General features: G+C 67.2%; 1 protein-coding gene across 1 annotated transcript in view; it reads left to right on the top strand.

Annotated features, from left to right (window-relative positions):
- Positions 1-18,373, top strand: part of MYOM2 (myomesin 2) — a 42,882-nt gene that overhangs the window by 4,883 nt on the left and 19,626 nt on the right. Inside the window, 15 exon segments of the mRNA XM_028526896.2 lie at positions 167-285; positions 1,453-1,629; positions 2,738-2,876; positions 2,967-3,130; positions 3,927-4,019; positions 7,856-7,944; positions 8,040-8,090; positions 8,938-9,102; positions 10,313-10,474; positions 10,745-10,886; positions 12,730-12,929; positions 13,520-13,573; positions 14,701-14,828; positions 16,899-17,082; positions 17,877-18,051. Of these exon segments, the coding sequence (XP_028382697.1) occupies positions 179-285; positions 1,453-1,629; positions 2,738-2,876; positions 2,967-3,130; positions 3,927-4,019; positions 7,856-7,944; positions 8,040-8,090; positions 8,938-9,102; positions 10,313-10,474; positions 10,745-10,886; positions 12,730-12,929; positions 13,520-13,573; positions 14,701-14,828; positions 16,899-17,082; positions 17,877-18,051 (2,030 nt within the window). The 5' untranslated portion in view covers positions 167-178.

Below are 18,373 nucleotides of genomic sequence, written 5' to 3'. Positions count from 1 at the left end.
GGGCGCCTCGTCTGAGGTGACCGCCACGTCCGAGGTCGGCCACTCCCCGCCCGGGGCTCTTGTTGATCGGAGCTGGTCTCCCCGCTGCGCCGCTGCGCCCCATTGGGCAGGAACCCCAGGCCGCGCCCCGGAAGGACCTCAGCACGGCCCCCCTCTCCCCCCGCAGGCCCGCCCCGCGATGTCGCTCGTGGCGCTGCCCTTCTACCAGAAGCGGCACAAGCACTTCGACCAGTCCTACCGCAACACGCAGGCGCGCTACCTGCTCAGGGAGTATGCGGCGAGAAAGTGAGTGGGCGCCCGCCGGCCGGGGGCGCGGGGCTTCGGCCGTGGGTGTCCGGCCTTCACGGCCCCCGAGACCTGGAGACCCCATTCGGGGGTGTCCAGGGGGGCTCTGCTCCCGGAGGGGCCCGTGGGTGCCCCGCTGGGCAGCACACCGTGTGTGGGGTGGTGCAGAGCACCCTGGGGTACCCTGTGGGACCCCGGGAGAAGGCCCCTGAGCCCTGGGTCAGAGCAGAGGAGGGGGCGGGCACTTGGCCAGCCCAGTGCCCGTGTGCACTTGACCGCTGTCCACACGTCTGTCTCCCAGAGCGGGAGTTCGGGAAGTCCCCCCTGAGCCAGGGGGTGGGAAGGGGCGGGAGGGAGAGGTGTCGGTGGGACGGGCATTATGGGATGGCAGGGGAAGGTGGGGGGAGCCGGTTCGGGGGAGACTTGGCTGCGCTCCCAGGGAGCGCAGCGAGAAGTGAGCCGAGTCGCTGAGTCTCACTCAGCCCGGGCTCGGGCCACGCCTCCTTCCTTCCGGGACGTTCTCCCGAGCTGCGGTTTCTCCACAGGGGCCTGGGGCCCACGCCCCGGGGGTGGTGGGTGCACTGTCCTGGGTGCCGATGAGGAGGCTGGGTGGAGGTGCGGAGGCGCTGCTGGGTGGCGAGCTCCATCTTCGGAGCGGTGACGCGGCGTCTCTATATTTAGAGGTGCCCCTGGCCCTCGAGTTCTGCCAGCACCCCCACAGCAAACGAAGCCAAACATTCGCAGCCCCTCCGGCGGCCCTTGAGATATATATACCCGTGGCGTCCGGCCAGGGCGGTGGACCGTGCAGGCTGCCGCAGGGGGCGGGGTCGGGGGGGTGGGGGCGCCCCCTGCAGACGGGCTTGTGCAGAGGGGGCGCCGGGGTGCGGAGGGACGTGGGTTGAGTGTGCGTCCATGCACACCCGTGTGTGCGTGTGCTCACCTGGGTGTGTGCATGTACGCGTGAGTATGCACACACACGTGAATGTGTGTGACGCCACGCACTGTACAGGTGAGTGTGCACACGCATGTGAGCTGCATGTGAGTGCATGTGCACACGTGTGTGTCACAAGGGTGGGTGTGGCGTGCAGAAGGGGGAGGGTGCCTGCTACGAGGCGTCCCCGGGGTCTCTGAGGCGCCGCACGTTCTGTTTGGCCCCCCCCCCCCCAGGCGCTCCTCCACCCAGGCCTCCTCCCAGCAGTCCCTGGTGCAGGCGGCCTCGTCCCAGAGCGCGGCCGGCCGGACGACCTCGCTGTCCTCGGGGGCCACCGTCTGCAGGCTGTGCGCCAAGAGGCTGAGCTCCGCCCAGGAGGAGCGCGAGGAGGAGGAGGAGGAGGACAAGAGCAGGTACGCGGCTGTCCGCCCTCCTCCGGCCAGGGAGGGTGTCAGGGGTCAGAGTTCATCCCCCAGGGGTCAGGGGGTCACGGTGCATCTCCCTGTGGGTCAAGGGTCAGGTTGTCACAGTGCATCCCTCAGGGGGTCAGAGGTCAGGAATCAGGGGGTCACAGTGCATGTCCCTGGGGGACAAGGGTCAGGGGTTCACAGCACATCCCCCTGGGAGTCAAGGGCCAGGGGGTCACAGTGCATGTCCCTCAGGGGGTCAGGAGTCAAGGGGTCACAGTGCATGTCCCTGGGGGTCAGGGGTCACAGTGCCTCCCGCGGGGGGGACAGGTCAGGAGGGGTGTGCAGGCGTCTGGCTGCATTGCTTCCCTCACCTTTGCATCCTTCTGGGGTGCAGACTGACTCCCCTCTGTCTCTGGGTTCGGAAGCCGCTAACTCCGCCTCGGACTCACCGGGAGGGGCCGCCTGCCCGGGACACACGTGGCTTCTGTGTGCAGCCGTGCAGAGCGAGGCTCCGGGCCCGGCGTCCTAGTCTGTCTCGTGGGACCTGACAGATCTGAGCCCTGGCCCGGGGCCTGACCAACGAGTCTCAGGCCCGAGGCAGCCACCGCCGCCGTGCCCTGCCGTCCGTGGGGGCAACCGTGCCTGGCAAGGCTGCGTGACGGGCTCATGGCCGCCTGGTGGGCACCGAGCAGCTGCCGTGCGTGGGAGGCCCGGAGGACGAGAGCAGCCCCGTGTTTCAGGAGCCCGTCTGCGGACCGAGGCCAGGGCCCGATCGTCGCTGTGGCCCCCGCGTGGAGGGAGTGTCCCTTGGGAACACCCCAGGCGCGGGGCTGGGGGCCCACGTGGCCGCTTGCAGCCGCCGTCCAGGGCGCAGGGTCCCGGGTAACGGTGACTGTCCCAGGAGGGCCGGGGCGTCATCGCGAGTCTGCCTCGTCTGAGAACCGCGTCCCGCCCTCTCAGCACCCGTGGGTGGTGCTCACGCAGCCCGGTGCACCCTCTGAAGGGAGACAGAGACACAGGGGGTTCCGGACCCCAGCGACCGCGGCCTGTCCTCCTGGGGCCACAGCGGCGGCGTCCCCGCTGCTCTGTCCCCGCTGCTCTGTCCCCGCAGGTACCGGTCCCTGGTGGCCTCGTACGCGGAGACCAAGCGCCGGCGCTTCCTGGGCGAGCTGGCCGACCTGGAGGAGGACGTGCGCCTGGCCCGCACCCAGGCCCGGGGCACGCTGGACAAGTTCTCCATCCAGCAGATGGTAGGCGGGGCCCGCGGGGCCCGTCAGTGGGGGGCGGCCGCCGGCCCTCGGTGTGTCCACGCGACGGACCGGCCTTGTGTCCGGGGGCAGGTGGAGGACAAGCTGGCCTGGCTGAAGGAGCAGGACACCTTCTCGGACCGGACGCGGCGGGCCCCCGAGATCCTGGTGCGGCTGCGCTCCCACACCGTCTGGGAGAGGATGACCGTGAAGCTCTGCTTCACCGTGCAGGGCTTCCCCACGCCCGTGGTGCAGTGGTGAGTGGGCCGGGCCCCGGCGTCCAGGCACGGAGGGCATGCGGTCTCACAGCCACTCCTCGCTCGGCTGAGCTCGGGACCACGGGGGGTGGGGGGGGACACATTTATCACACTCACAGGGAGCAAAAGGGAGAAAAAATTATAAATAAGTCAAACGTGCAGGGTCCAGTGTGACTGCGCCCAGGCCCTCGGCCTCGGTGAGGCAGGGGGCTGGCTGGGTGGCCAGAGGACGTTTGCTCTGAGTGACCCGAGCTCCAGTGGCTGCTCCCAGCTGCACGGAGACCCCCGGGTGGGGCCTGCACTGCAGGCGCTGGGACCACCGTGCACCGTCACCAAGCCCCGGGTCAGTGCAGGGTCACATCTCGGAGCCCCTGGTGTGTGGTCCTGGGGTACGGCCTGCTGTCCTGGGCAGGTGGGGCGGGGTGGCCAGCTGCCCTCAGCCAGGATCAGGGCGGCTGGACCTTCGAGCCCCGCTGTGTGTCCCCGAAGTGCTGGGCCCGGGGCGGCTGGGCGGGGACCGGCCAACCTCGGTCCCTCCATTGAGTTTCCTGTGGAGGGCGGGTCCTGAGTTCCCTGTCCCGGGTCCAGGCGTGACTGACAGTCGGGGCTCAGCCAGAGCTGCTCTCCCCTCACAGGCCGATGACTGTGGGGCTGGGGTCCCCGCTGCCCCTCGCCCCCCGTCTGAGACGCAGGAGGCACGTGCGGGGGCAGGGCGGTGGCCTCCCAGGGGCTGGGGGGGGCGGCTGGGCCACCATCCCTGCCTTTCCTGCACGGACCCCGGTGCCCCCTCCTTCAGGTACAAAAACGGCAACCTGATCTGCCAGGCGGCGGACCCCGGCAAGTACAGGATCGAGGGCATGTACGGCGTGCACACGCTGGAGATCAACAGGTGAGGGGCGCGTGCACACGCTGGAGATCAACAGGTGAGGGCCACGTGCACCTGGAGCCCTACAGGTGAGGGTCGGGCGCACACCCTGGAGATCAACAGGTGAGGGCCGTGGGTGCACCTGGAGAGCTACAGGTGAGGGTTGGGTGCACACCCTGGAGATCAACAGGTGAGGGCCGTGGGTGCACCTGGAGAGCTACAGGTGAGGGTCGGGCGCACACCCTGGAGATCAACAGGTGAGGGCCGTGGGTGCACCTGGAGAGCTACAGGTGAGGGTTGGGTGCACACCCTGGAGATCAACAGGTGAGGGCTGTGGGTGCACCTGGAGCCCTGCAGGTGAGGGCCGAGTGCACACCCTGGAGATCAACAGGTGAGGGCCGCGTGCACCTGGAGACCTGCAGGTGAGGGCCTCGCCCACGGACCGTGGGGAAACATGGAGGACGGTGGGCTCCCTCACACCTGGTCAGCAGCTGGCCGAGCCTCGCACCCTCGAGATGTGACGGCCACGGGCGTGGGTGGTAGTGATCGTGTCACTGTCTGGCTCTGTTTGCACCCCTGGGGGGAGGCCCAGCCTCCGGGTGCCCCCGCCCCCGCCCCTCGCCCGCAGCCCAGGCCATGCCCCCTCGGGGGGCGTTGCTCCCCAGTGGCGCCCCTCCTCCTGCGGCAGGGCCCTCGCCTCCCCTCAGCCAGAGACACAGCCTCACGGGGGGCTCCGTGGGGTTCCCACCAGAACCCCACCTGCAGGCCAGTCGGCACAGGCGTGGAGGGGCGCTGACAGGCGGGGTTCCCTGCACCGTCTGCAGAGAACCTACCGAGTGCCGGCCGTGGGGACCCCGGGCCCTGACTGAGACCCCGACTCGGGGGTCTCACGTCTGACGTACGGCGGAGGTGAACCAGGAGCCCCCCACAAAGTGAACTGTCCAGGGAGCCAGAGGCTGGGTGCAGGGGTGGAGAGCGGGTCGGGTGTGGAAGGGAGCGGTCAGTCGGCCTGCCTGTGAGTGGGCCTGGGGGGGGCAGGTCTGGGCAGAGGCTCCCGGCAGCAGCCTCAGGCCTTGGGCTGCAGAGGTCGGCGGGGGTCACAGGGCAGGAGGCCGGAGGCCTAGGCCAGGCCTGCGGTGACCACGGACGCCCTGGGGCTGTGCGTGGACATCGGCTTCTGCTGGAGGGGGAAGCGGAGACCCCGGAGCCGGGGAGCGACGGGTCCGACCTGGGCGCTGAAGGGCCCTGAGGACAGGCAGCCGGGCAGGGGGCAGCCGGGGCTCTGCTCAGGCCCAGGCCCGGGGTGGGGGCCCCCCGAGAGGCTGGCTCTGCACAGACCCGAGGGCATGGCCGAGGGCACCGGTCGGGGGTTGGACTCGGGCTGTGAGTGACAGGGGACGCCAGGAGCAGCTGAACTCTGGGGCCCAGCCGGGGGGGTCTCCTCCCGCCCCGCGGCCCCTTGCTGCGCTTTCCAGCGCATGTCGCTGCCCTTTGGCTCCCAGGGGGGTGGGCACGGTCACAGCCCCGCTGCCTGCAGGGGGGCACTGGCCCCCGTTTGGGAGAGTCTGTTCTCCGACCCGGGCTGCCCGGGGCCGTCGGGGTCGGCTGGGTCAGCTCTGGTCAGCGAGGGAGCTGTCCCCAAGCTGTTTCAGTGATGGTTTCACAGAGAACGGCCGTGTCCCTGCCCGAGTGTGGGCGACCGGCCTGCGGCCAGGGTGGGTCTGTGGAACCGGAGGAGCCTGGGGCCCCGGGCGCGGGGTCGGGGCCCGGGTCTGCCTCAGGCCCTGGGGTTCCCGAGCTGTGCCGGGACGTTTTGAACATGGGACCCGGGACCACCCTTCGGGGAGCGGCCACGGGGGAGCCCACACCGGCTGCCGCCAGCTGTCGGTCCCCGAGTGCTGAGTCCCTGTCACCGGATCCGGCGGCTCCCTCGGGGGCGGGGCGTGCTGCTCGGGCAGGAGCCTCTCCTCCGGTTACGGGGTGACGCACGTCCCTGGGAATGTGCTCTGGCCGGGTCCCCGGATTCTCGAAGTGCCGAGGGCGGCGCGGGCCCGGCCCGCGGGGCCGAGAGAATTCCGGCCGAAGTGCGGGCTGTTCTGAGTGCTCACAGACACCCTCGGGGGACTCTCGGGGGGCGTCCTGTTTCTCCGAGGAATGTTAATGTGGCGCACAAGTGCTCCCGGGGGAGCGGAGGGCCGCGGCCCCGAGTTTTATCGGCCACACCGGCCCCCGCCCTCGCCGAAGGCCCGTTGGCCTAACCCTCCTCTGGAGCTTTATTTTTAGACTGCGGCACTCAAATTCTAACTAGAGTGAGGTTTTGAGTCCAAGGTCAGCTTCCAGCCTGAGGACACAGGGCCTGACTCCCCGGGAGGAGGGCAGGAGGCACACCAGCCCGCGCCCTTGGACAGGGGCAGGGTGTCGTCAGTGGTTTGCCCCGGGGGCTGGTCTGGGGCTCTTCCCGGGGCGACTCTGGGGCAGGAGGGTGCCCGGGGGGGTGGGGCAGGGGTCTGTAAACAGCTGCCTCCCTGTTCTGGGGACCCCTCGGGACAGGAAGGGAGACCCTCTTCCCCTCGTCACGGGGTGATGGAGCAGAGGCTCGTGCGGCCCGGGGAGGGAGAGAGCACAGGCCGCACAGGGACATGGCGAGGAGTGGGGGCCCCCCTCGTGCGTGTGTAGGCTGGTGTGTCGCCACCTGTGCGTGTGCCCCGTGCCAGTGCACCTCACACCGTGTGGCACACGTGTGCACGGAGGAGAAAAGCTGATGGAGTGAGCTGAGCGGGACCGCACCCAGGAGACAGAGCTTCCCTTCACACCCCGAGCTGTTGGGGGGACAGGGGTGCCTGCTGTCAGTCGGGGGGTCTGTTGACCTGGGGGCTGTGGCCCGGTTCCCAAGGCCGAGGGGAGCGGAGGCCGGCTCCTCCTGGGCACACACACACCCAGCCCAGGGGACGGGCGGGCTGTTCCCCCCAGCCCTCCAGCCCTCCTCCAGCCTTCTGGCCCGCGCAGCCCCAAGTGCTAATTGGTGAGCCGTCCAGTGCTGAAGTGTGAGGCCGCTCCGCAGGATGTTAATGAGATCTAATTTGTGAGTCAAGTGCAAAGCAAGGTTCCAGTCCCCTGGGAGGAGCTGTCCCGGGCCTTGGCAGGTGGACGGCAGGCCAGGCGGCCCTGCTGCTCCTGCTGGCCCACTGTCCTCGGCCCGCAGCTCCCCCCAGAAGCCGGTGCTGCTCTGTGGGGGGGTGTGAGGGCGGTGCGGGAGGAGGCGGGGCTTTTTGTCCGGGAGTGTGGCGGGCGAGTGTTGTACTGGGTGGGCCCCATGCAGCGCTGTGGCGTGCCAGAGCGTTTTCCGAGGCGGCCTTTTATCTAGTCACACGCCCCCCCCCCCCCCCCCCCCCCCGCCAAGGAAGCGTAGGCGCTCCCTGGGTGCAGCCGAGCAGCTTCACGGGCAGGCTGCTCACTTACTGAAAAGTCACAGCCAGGCCCGGCTGCTGTGGCTCAGTGGATTGAGTGCCAGCCTGGGAACCAAAGGGTCACCGGTTTGATTCCTGGTCAGGGCACGTGCCTGGGTTTCGGGCCAGGTCCCCAGTAGGGGGCGCATGAGAGGCAACCACACATGGATGTTTCTCTCCCTCTCTTTCTCCCACTTTCCCTTCCTCTCTCCCTAAAAATAAATAAATAGAACCTTTAAAAGAAATAAAAAATAAGTCACAGGAGGAGGCCTGGCCTTGCTGTCTCCTGAGCAAGGGCCCCAGGTCACAGGGGCCGCACTCAGGAAGGCTCGTGTCCAAGTTCGGGTCACGGGCTCCCACGGAGCAGCCCCATAGCAGCAGGTGCGGGACCCTCGTCCGCTTTCTCCCCCCAAGGGCAGACTTCGACGACACGGCGACCTACTCTGCGGTGGCCACCAACGCGCACGGGCAGGTGTCCACCAGCGCGGCCGTGGTGGTGAAGCGTGAGTTCGCGCCCCGGGTGGGGGGGTGGGGTGGGGTGGGGGGTTCCAGCGGGGCCCTGGGCTCTCCCGGCCGCGCTCACCCCGCTCTCCCGCAGGGTTCCGCGGGGAGGAGGAGCCGCTGCGTTCCGTGGGACTCCCGATTGGATGTGAGTCGACCGTTTCCTTCGGGGAAATGTGTTGTGGCGTAGCATGTAATCACAAAAGTTATTTTCTTTTAAGGTCAAATCCTTTTTTTTGTTAAGCCCAAAGGGCTCCCCTGGTTTCCCCGGCCAGAGTCGGTCTGCCGACAGTCCGTCCGGGTGTAATTCCTTGGCGAGGCGGCATTTAGACATTTAAACACTTTTCTCCTTCACCCACACCCTTGGGGGGTCGGGACGGGCTCTGACCAGCTGAGCCGCCCGGCCGGGGTCGGCGAGGTGGGGACTTTAGACGCCGGTGACCAGACTTCCCATTTCCAGTTGGGGGGAGTCCGTGAACCCTCACCCTTGACCGGAACGTGGGCCGTTGCAAGGACAGGCCTCCTACTTCCCTGAGGGCCCGCTCCCTTGTAAGGAGCAGCCGTGCAGACCTGGGGTGGACGCCAGGCCCGCCCCATGGCCACGGGCCTCGCCCTGCCTTGTGGGCACACCCGAGTCTCCGCCTCCCATCGCCACTCCCCCCCACGTTGTTCCCCTCCCCCCCCCCCCCGGCCGAAGTGCCCGAGTGGCTCTGTGCTCCCCAGGTTTCCTGGCGCCCGGCGGTGGCTCGTGGGCAGGGAGTCCGGTGTCCCTCCCAGTCTCAGAGTAGGTTTTTTAATTTATTTTTTCGTGAGCACCAGGACCAACGATGGTCAGCTGCCCAGGCACCAAACAGGCTTCTGAAATCTCCTGACGTGGATTCCGCACGGGCAACCGCGCGTGCCACTCGAGGCGGAAGCCCTCTGCCCCGGGCGGGTTCCGACCCCACGGCCCAGGGGGCCGGCCTGTGACCGCCCCGCTCGCTCTCTCTGCGCAGTGCCCTTGCCCTCCGTCGTGCCCTACATGCACTTCGACGTCCAGTTCTTGGAGAAGTTCGGGGTCACCTTCAGGAGAGAGGGCGAGACGGTCACGCTCAAGTGCACACTGCTGGTGACGCCGGACCTGAAGAGGGTGCAGCCGCGGGTTGAGTGGTACCGGGACGGTGAGTGCGGGGGCCGTACCACCCCTCCCCCTGCCCCCACCGAGACCTCCCCCTCAAGCTGTGAACTTGACCTTGGCCACTTTGGGCAGAATGAGCTGTGACATGTTAACTTGGCTTTTCTCTTCCTGCTGAGGGGGCTGCAGGAGACAAAGCCAGGAGAGAATGTGGGGTCTGCCTGTGACTTGAACTTTGCCCTGGGGGTGTGGGGAGGCTCACAGGGGAGAACTTGATGAGTCACCGGGGGTTTCCGTAAAGAGGGTCCCTGTGTGGGGAAAACGACTGGAACAGCGGGCCAGCGTCCGTGGGAGCCGGGCCGGGCCGGGCTGGTTCCGAGTGGGACGGCTCAGTCTGCGCAGGAACCAGCGACGTCAGCTCCCGTCACGGGTGGGGGCGGGGGGCCCCTGCTCAGGCTCCTGCCAGGGCGGGGTGGTCCCACTCAGGCTTGCGCTCCCCCCCACAGCCTCCCCGCCCCCCCCGAGTCAGCCCAGGCCATTCTGTGCGCAGCCTGGGCCAGGAGACGCGCCCCTCGCCGCCTCTGGGCTCTGCCTGCACGGGCGGCTGGGGTTCTGGGGTCAGGACCCCACACAGGTGGCCAGGTGGCACCTGCTCCTCCCGCTGCCCAGACGTGCGGGGTCTCGGTCGGGAGAAGGGGCAGCGGGGCGGGCTGGCCGGCGTCTGCTCACAGCGTGAGGGACGACTGGGACCGGCCGTGGTGCTGGGCCAGACACAGGCGCTGCCAGGTGCACCGGCCGGGGTCGGCCCTGGGCGCAGGTCGGGGTGAGGGGGCGGCCTCGGTGGTCGGGAGGGCTGTCAGCTGGGGGCGGGTGCGCCCTGTGTGCTTGGCAGAGGCGGCAACGCGGCCGGCCCGGGGGCTGCGGTGCAGGGGACCGTGGGAGGGAGAGCCGGCCGCTCCGGAGGAGATGGTGGGGGGGTGGGCCCCGGGACCCACGGCCCCCCGTGGGGCGAGAACACGGCAGTCCTCCCTCACGTGCTGGGAGCCCCCCGCTGGGGCCAGCAGGCAGGGTGGGCTGGGGGACGGGTGGGCGGGGCGCCCTGGGGGGCTGGGAACCGGCCATGGGACTCCCGGAGGGGAGCTGACGGGTCTGGCGTCTGCCCGGGCGTGCACGCCGGCCCGTGCTGCGCTCTGGACGCGCCTGAGCCGCCCCCCCTCCCCCCCCCCGCCTCCCCTCCCCGCCCCCGCCTCCCCCAGACGAGCTGCTGAAGGAGTCCAAGTGGACGAGGATGTTCTTCGGGGAGGGCCAGGCCTGCCTGTGCTTCAGCCGCCTGAGCAAGGACGACGAGGGGCTCTACACCCTGAGGGTCGTGTCCCGGGGGGGCGTCAGCGAGCACAGCGCCTTCCTCTTCGTCAGAGGTGCGCGGGCCACGGGGCTCCGGCGGGACGAGGGGGGCGGGGTCCCGGAGGGCGGGGTCCCGGAGGGCGCGGGGTGTCGAGATGAAGGGGATCCACGCCGTGTTTGCGTTTCTCGTCACCGGTGACGCGTCACAGTCGAAGGACAGCCGTGTCCTGGGACGTGAGGAGCGACGGGGGTCCCTGCGGGCGGCGGGGAGGCCGAGGGGGGCTCCCCCACAGGGACCCTCACCCGGGCCGTGCCGCCCCCCCCCCCCCCCGCCCCCCCCGCAGACGCCGACCCGCTGGTCGCGGGGGCCCCCGGCGCGCCCATGGACGTGCAGTGCCGTGACGCCAACCGAGACTACGTCATCGTCAGCTGGAAGCCGCCCAACACGACCACCGGGAGCCCCGTCCTCGGCTACTTCGTCGACCGGTGAGAGCCCGCGCGTCCGTCCTCCCTCACGGGGCGGGGACCGCCCTGGGGCCCTGGGGCCTCACGGTCAGCGGCGCTCGGGCGCCTCCCCAGGCTCAGGCTCAGGCTCAGGCCCAGGCTCAGGCTCAGGCTCAGGCTCAGGCTCAAGACTCGGTTCTTGACGGGTGCCAAGTCCTTGCCGTTCGCTTGGTGAGGCTCCCGACGGTCGCGGGCGGCACCGAACAGGCGGGGCCCTGCAGCCGTCTGCGTGGTCACCTGTGAGGCACCTGGTGTCCCATCCCGTCCGGCGGAGGGTGCAGCCTGGGCTGGGGCCAGGCTGGCCGGGCAGAGTCCCTCTGGAGGGCCGGGCACCGGGCGGGGTGGAGCCTGGGCTCACGGCTCCCAGCACCCCGCCGATGCCCCGCCGGTGCCCTGTTCCATGAGGGTTTCTTCCGGCCTCGAGTGAGAAGGCCGGCACGAGCTGGGAAGGTTCTTGAGACGGAAACTGAAACGTGGGTCACTAACCCGGGGACGTGTGTGTCCTCCGGTCCCTCCCCGGGCGTGGGCCTCGCAGCCCGGGCAGGCCTGGAGAGAGACCGGAGTTCCCAGGCCTGCGTTTGTGCCGGAAAAGGACCTGCCCGCCACCGCGGAAGTGACAGGCACGGGGGCCGACTTCTCGAGTGAGACCGGAGGGGCCCGCTTGTGGGCTCTGAGCGGGTGAGGGGACCGGAGAGTGTACGTGTATGAGGCACAGCGACGTGAGATGGTTATTTGAGAAAAAATATCAACCATCCCTTTTTTTTGGCATTCTGGCAGTTAGGTTCTTTTTGCCCCAACAAAGCTACTCGTTTAGCTAAATTGCTCACGTCCAGGCAGTATTTCGATAGGCTCGAGTCAGACCGCAGAGTGGTCGGTCGGGGTCCGTCAGGGTTTAGCTGGAATTAAAAAACAAAAAACAGAAGCTGATTTGTATTTCTCTGCGGCATTTGGAGATTTTTCAGCCGTCTGGCCGAAGGGTGTCAGGCACCGCCTAGGTTAACGATCCCTCCCCCCTCCTGGGAGAGAGGAAAACACGGAGCAGGCTGCCAGGGGTGGGGCAGAGACTCCCACGAACAACTCTGGGCAATCAGGAGAAGAGAGCGTGGATTCTTTCTGAGACGACCGTGCAGTTCTCCGAAAGGCTGATGTGCTCCCTTTGCTCTCCTCTCCCGGGAATCCGACAGGAAGTGTGGTCTTCAAATACCTCAGCCTCTGAAACTGGGGGTTAGACTTGAGTGCGTTCCCAGAGTTCTGGCCAGGACTTAGCATTTTCAAAGACTTCCCGATTGCACGTGGGAACCACGCGGAAAGGAACGTTGAACCGTTATCAGGGTAGACGGCGAGCCAGCACCCCGGGGTGCGCTCCTGGGCGCAGAGCCGAGGGCGGTCCCCCTTCCCAGCCCGGGCGGCTGCGGGGGTCCTTAGGTTTTGCGACGTGGCCTGTTAAATAACGACCACGGACGAACCTGAAACGGCTCGTGCAGGAGGTTTTCCCCAAATGGGTCTGAAATCAGGACTTAACCTCAGCCTGCAAAGGGCAAGGGCCTGGGAATACGTGTTTCCTCAAGAGTTGCCTGTCACCGCTTGTTCGTGTGGTTTGTGTCGGTGTTCCGGAGGCGCCGGGCTCACCAGTGCCAGACCTGCTCCCGTTGTAACGGCTGTTACACACTACGTGTGCACAAACACGTGTGTACCCGCTTCACCCTCTTCCCATGACAACTGTTACACACTACGTGTGCACAAACACGTGTGTGTGCCGCCCCCCCCCCCCCCCCCCGGGCACCAGACTGAGCCGCTGCCGCTCTCTGGCCCGCTGCCCCCGCAGGTGCGAGGTGGGGACGGACAACTGGGTGCAGTGCAACGACTCGCCCCTGAAAATCTGCACGTACCCCGTGACCGGGCTGTTCGAGGGCCGCTCCTACGAGTTCCGCGTGCGGGCGGTCAACAGCGCGGGCGTCAGCCGGCCGTCCCGCGCCTCGGAGCCCGTGGCCGCCCTGGACCCTGTCGACCTCAGGAGGTTACAAGGTGGGTCACGGGCGTGTCCCGTTCCGGCTGGGCCGGGGCTCGGGGGTCTGCTGTGGGGCGTGCTCCTCCCCCTTTCCCCCCCTCAATGGTACCCGAACCTCCTGGGCCGCGGCCCCACCATCAGCGACCCCCCCAGGGGTGGGCGGTCCAGGCGGAGACTGACCCTCCCGCGGCTCTTTGCTGAGACCCAGGTAAACTGGTGCAAGATCGGACTTTCCCTGGCCCGTCGGTGACGTAATTCCAGCCCCTCCTGGGAACCGGGAGGCTCGGAGACCCCGCCGGTCAGTGCTGGGGTGTCAGCCTCGCGTCCCGCACGCAGATTCCGCCGTGGGGCTGGGCCGCGGGTCGTGGTCCTCAGCGGACACTCGGTTTTCCGTCCCCGCGTGCCTGCGTGCCGAGAAGCGCTGGGCACCGTCCGGACCGTTTCCTAGGTGTCCGGGTGGGCCAGGCCTTCAGGGCCAGGGGTGGGGGGGTGGGGTTTGCGCTGGGAGCACCACAGAGCGGGCCAGCGGAACTCCCACGCAGTGGGGGGGGGGCGCTGTTCTTGGGACACGCTGGGTCACGTTCACCGTCCACCTGTCTCTCGGCAGCGGTGCGCTTGGAGGGAGACAAGGAAATCGTGATCTATGATGAGGACCTGGAAGGTGAGTCGCCTCCTCCCCAGGCGTTTGGGAGATGCGGGCGGGGGGGGGGGGGAGCCGCTGGGACAGGGGCGCCCTCTACAGGTTGAACGGGAACCGTGGGCAGGCGGCGAGCTCGGGGTCTCTGCAGTTCAGGAGGAGAAAGGCAGGACAGAAGGAGGGGGCGGGGCAGGAATCCCGGTGCGGCCGCGCCCTGGGCGTCACTGTTTTCACGTGGGGTCCGCTCGGGCGTCCTTTTGGGGACCGGAGAGCAGAAGCCACACCGAGTGCAAGACCCGGTGGCCGGCCGGGGCCAGGCGTCTTTCCCACACTTCCCGCCCCGAGGGCAGGATTTGGGTTCGTTTAAGCAGAAGTGGACCGAGTCTCACCTGCCACACAATGCCCTGCCGGGTTTCGTGACTACGTCCTACCATTCCTGCCAGGGACACCTAGAAAGAGCGACTCGCTCAGGAGGAGAACCTGGCGTTGTTAGCCAGAAGTCCGAAGAGTTTCATGGGATTTATCATTAGAGCTCACGGAGGCCAGCGAGTAGAAATTTGAAAATAAAGGGAGTTAATTAGCTTGGGGCCGCCGCCCAAGGAGGTGCTCTGGGCACCTCCTCCAAACCTCTCCGTCCCAGGAGTTTGCCCCCCCCCAACCCCCGAGAGCCGCACATGCAGGAGAAGCCCGCTGGCCGGTTCCCATGTCGGTCCCCAGACGGCCCCCAAAATTGCATGTAATGCCCCCGTAAGGGTTTCTCTCGGGTGTCTAAGAAAGTGCGTGTAACCCTCCTGGTACACCCGTTACGGGGTCTGGTGGTGAACCCCCGGAGAACTCAGAAACCAGGGCGGCGGGTGCTGAGAAATGTCGAGGGACTGGGGTCCGGGGAAGCCGACCTGGGGCCCCCCTCCAAGCGCAGACCCAACGGGTGCGGACGGCTCCCCCGGCTCCCGCTGCGCCCGCCTCTGGGGCGCGACCCCTTTCCTGGGGAGCGGCTCGTGTCACGCTCAGGAACTCGGGGCGATCTCTGGCCGGGCCCCCTGCCGCCTCTCCCCAGGTGGCCTCCAGGTGCCCGGCGCCGGGCGCCAGGGTGGGTGGAGCCGAGGGCTGGCCTGGCGTCACCCAGCCTCACGCGGCTCGCCCCTCCGCAGGCGATGTGCAGATCCCAGGACCCCCCACCAACGTGCACGTCTCCGAGCTCTGCAGGACCTACGTGGTGCTCAGCTGGGAGCCCCCGTCCCCGCGTGGCAGGGAGCCCCTGTCCTACTTCGTCGAGAAGGTACAGTGTCCGTGGCCCTGAGACCAGCGGCTCCGCCACGTGTCCCCTCAGTCCCGGGGTGCCCCCTGCGGAGGAGCCGCTCCCGCACCCCCATCCAGGCTGCCGCGTCACCACTGAGGTCACAGGAAGGAGGCTGCAGGCGCCGGCTGCCCAATGAACAATCAGATGAGCTCACGTTGGCATCCGGGAGCTGTCCCGGCTCTGGCTCTGCCGCCCGGCGCCCCCCCCCCCCCCCCCAGGCTCCGAGTCTTGCTGCACGGAGGGCATTGCACTGGCCCTTCCCGCTGAGGTGCTCTGGGCTCCGGACCTGAGGGCTGTGGAACTCGGGGGATGGGGTGATGCTGGCCTTGGCTGCCCAAGCTGCACGGCCCTGTGGAGGGGCCCCCTCTGCAGGCAGCCGAGGGTGGGACCATCTTAGTTCTGGGTGCCGAGGAAACACCTGGTGTGTTGCGGCCCTGGACGCGCAGCCCCGTTCTGCCCACCCAGATGTCCCGATGTCCCGTGCCCCGGGCACCCAGATGTCCCGCTGTCCCGTGCCCCGGGCACCCAGATGTCCCACTGTCCCGTGCCCCGGGCACCCAGGTGTCCCACTGTCCCGTGCCCCGGGCACCCAGGTGTCCCACTGTCCCGTGCTCCGGGCAGACCCCCCCACCACCCGCCCACGCTCCTGCAGCCCCTGCGTGGGTGACATGTGCTGGGGACGTGGTCGGGCTCCAGCCTCCCTGGGGCTCCTGGGGTCCGGGCAGTAAGTCCCTCGCAGCTTTCTCCTCCTCGCTCCCTGCCCTCCCTCCCCTGACAGAGGGGCCTGTCCTCCGACCCCCCAGCCAGCCGTCACCCCCTCCCCAGAGAGAGAACGCACACACGGGGGCCCAAGGGATCGCCTGCCGGCTCCAAGAGGGGGCTTCTGCTGAGCAGGAGAAACCCTCCCTCAAACAGGAGTTGGACCCCGGAACCTGGATGGTCACTGGAAACGCGTCCATAGGCTTCTCAGCAGGGTGGCGGCCACCCGGCCTCAACTGCCTCTGGGTTCCTTTCAAAAGCATTTTTTTTTTCTATAGGGAAAAAAGAAACATGTAGTTGAAACTTTAAAAGTAATTATCAGTGACAGAAATTAATCACACAGTATAGAACATTTGAAAAATACAGACACACATAGAGTAAAATTAAAACCACCACCAATCCCATCATATAAAATAGTCACTATTGAAAAGAAATGGTATGCATTTATCATCTTTGCCTCTGTAGGGTTTTTTTTTAGATTTTATTTATTTATTTTTAGAGAGGGAAGGGAGAGAGATAGAGACAGAGAGACAGAGAGAGAGAGAGAGAGAGAGAGACATTCATGTGTGGTTGCTGAGGGCCATGGCCCTGCAACCCAGGCATGTGCCCTGACTGGGAATCAAACCTGCGACACTTTGGTTCGCAGCCCACACTCAGTCCACTGAGCTATGCCAGCCAGGGCTTTCCAGTCTTGTAGGTTTTTATATACATGACTTATCATGGATACAATCTGCATCCTTTATTACATTTAACAGAATGATGCAATTGTCATTCTATTAAAGCTCTTCACATAATAAAAGGGTATATTTTTAAATGCGTGACTGCTACAATGCATCCTACCCTGTCGCTGTTACTTGGATGCTGCCACATGTTACCACTGTCGCAGCTGCGAGTAACGGCTGCGAGCCCAGACGTGAGCAGTTGGGTCACGATGGCGTTTCGTGAACATCCTCCCGCGTTGCCTTTCACCTCCTCACCGTTCACCGCTTTGCACTAAACCTACCACCTGCGTGCTGGTTCCTTTACGTTTCCTGTGGTTTAATTATTCCCTTTCGAGAGGAAACTTCATCAGTTAGCGTTTTCAACTTTAAGTGATTTCTTACCCTTTTCTCCCGATGGGCCTCCCCTCTGATGGACTTCGGAAGAGACCCCTGGCTGGCCTGGGGCCCGGGGTGCCGGACGGACCCCCACGGTGCGACTCTGTCGGCCCAGACAGGCTCCCCCCGCACCCCCCCCCCCCCCCCCCCCGCTCGAGCGGGGCCGGTTCTCAGGCCCCGCCTCTCTCCGCAGTCCGTGGTGGGGAGCGGCAGCTGGCAGCGGGTCAACGCCCAGACGGCCGTGAGGTCCCCCCGCTACGCCGTGTTCGACCTGGCGGAGGGCAAGTCCTACGTGTTCCGCGTCCTGTCTGCCAACAAGCACGGGCTGAGCGACCCCTCGGAGATCACCGCCCCGGTCCAGGCGCAGGACACCCTGGGTGCGCCCTCGCGGCAGGCGGGCGGGACTCGGGGCGGGCCCGGACAGGGAAGGTGGCGCTGAGCAGTCGGTGCCTCGTGTCCATCGACGGAGACACGGAGGCCGGCCCACGGGGGGCTGACACGCAGAGCGCCTCGAAATCCCGCCAGCCGCGGGAGCGGACGGCCCCTCAGCAGCGGTCAGGTCTCAGCGCCCCCCGCCCCCCGCCCCCCCTGAGGTTCGTCTCCTTCTCATGAGACGCAGCCCCACGTCAGAGACATTCCCAGGCAGCAGGCACTTAAAACAACGCCCCCCTCAGATGCCAGGGTTTCTCCCCGGGGAGGCTGAGGTTCCGCTCTGGAGACGTCCCAGGCTGGGTGAGGAGACCCCTGGTCACACCAGGATCTGACCTTGAGCCCCTCGTGGAGTCTGACGAGTGAGGGAAATGCGGTTTCCTTACAGTCGGCGATTTTCTGCTCCAGACAGTTACTGCCCCTCAGCCCTGCAGGCGTGTCCCTGGGGGTCTTTCTGGGTGGTCCTGGTGCGGGTGGGGGGTTCCGGGGGGTTCTTCCTTCTGTGTGCAGTCCGCTGGGGCCTCGGGTGGCCAGCGAGGACTGGCCAGCAGCCCCGGGCCCCGTGCTGGCCCATCCGCCCTCGTCCCGCTCCGCCTCGTCCAAACTCCGCCGTCTCGAGGCCCAGAGCTGGGCGGCCCTTCCCTGCGGGTAAAGGGGCTCGAAGACCTTCAGGTGTCTCTGCAGCCCTGACATCTGACCGTGTGTGTGTGACTGATTGTGTCTCCCCGCCCCCCCCCCGAAGTCGCCCCGTCTGCACCGGGCCAGGTCCTGGTGTCCCGGGACACGAAGACCTCGGTCGTGGTGGAGTGGGACCGGCCGAAGAAGGCGGACGACCTGCTGGGTTACTACGTGGACTGCTGTGTGGCCGGCACCGGCCTCTGGGAGCCCTGCAACCACAAGCCCATCGGCTACAACAGGTGCGGCCCCTCCCCGCGCCCTCGGGCCCCAGACCGCTGCCCGGGCAGGTGCAGGGCAGGTGCAGGGCAGGTGCGGAGCTGGAGTGGGAGCCGCGTGGCCCCGAGAGCGCGCCCCCGCGGTGGACGCACACCTGGGAAGTGTGCACACGAGTGCCGGTTTTCTCGCTCGCACGCCGGGGTGCGGGGGTTTTGGGGCCGGCGAGCTAGTTCCCCTGCGCTTGGCGGAGGGGGCTCTCCTCAGAGGGAGGGGAGGTCCGGAGCTCTGGCTCTCCGACCCAATCGGCGTTCCGGACCGACCTCGGGATGGAAGGCTGGCACACAG

Source organism: Phyllostomus discolor, chromosome 11 (assembly GCF_004126475.2).
Source record: "Phyllostomus discolor isolate MPI-MPIP mPhyDis1 chromosome 11, mPhyDis1.pri.v3, whole genome shotgun sequence".
NCBI classification, from domain to species: Eukaryota; Metazoa; Chordata; class Mammalia; order Chiroptera; family Phyllostomidae; genus Phyllostomus; species Phyllostomus discolor.
This window is presented reverse-complemented; position numbering and strand designations above follow the sequence as displayed.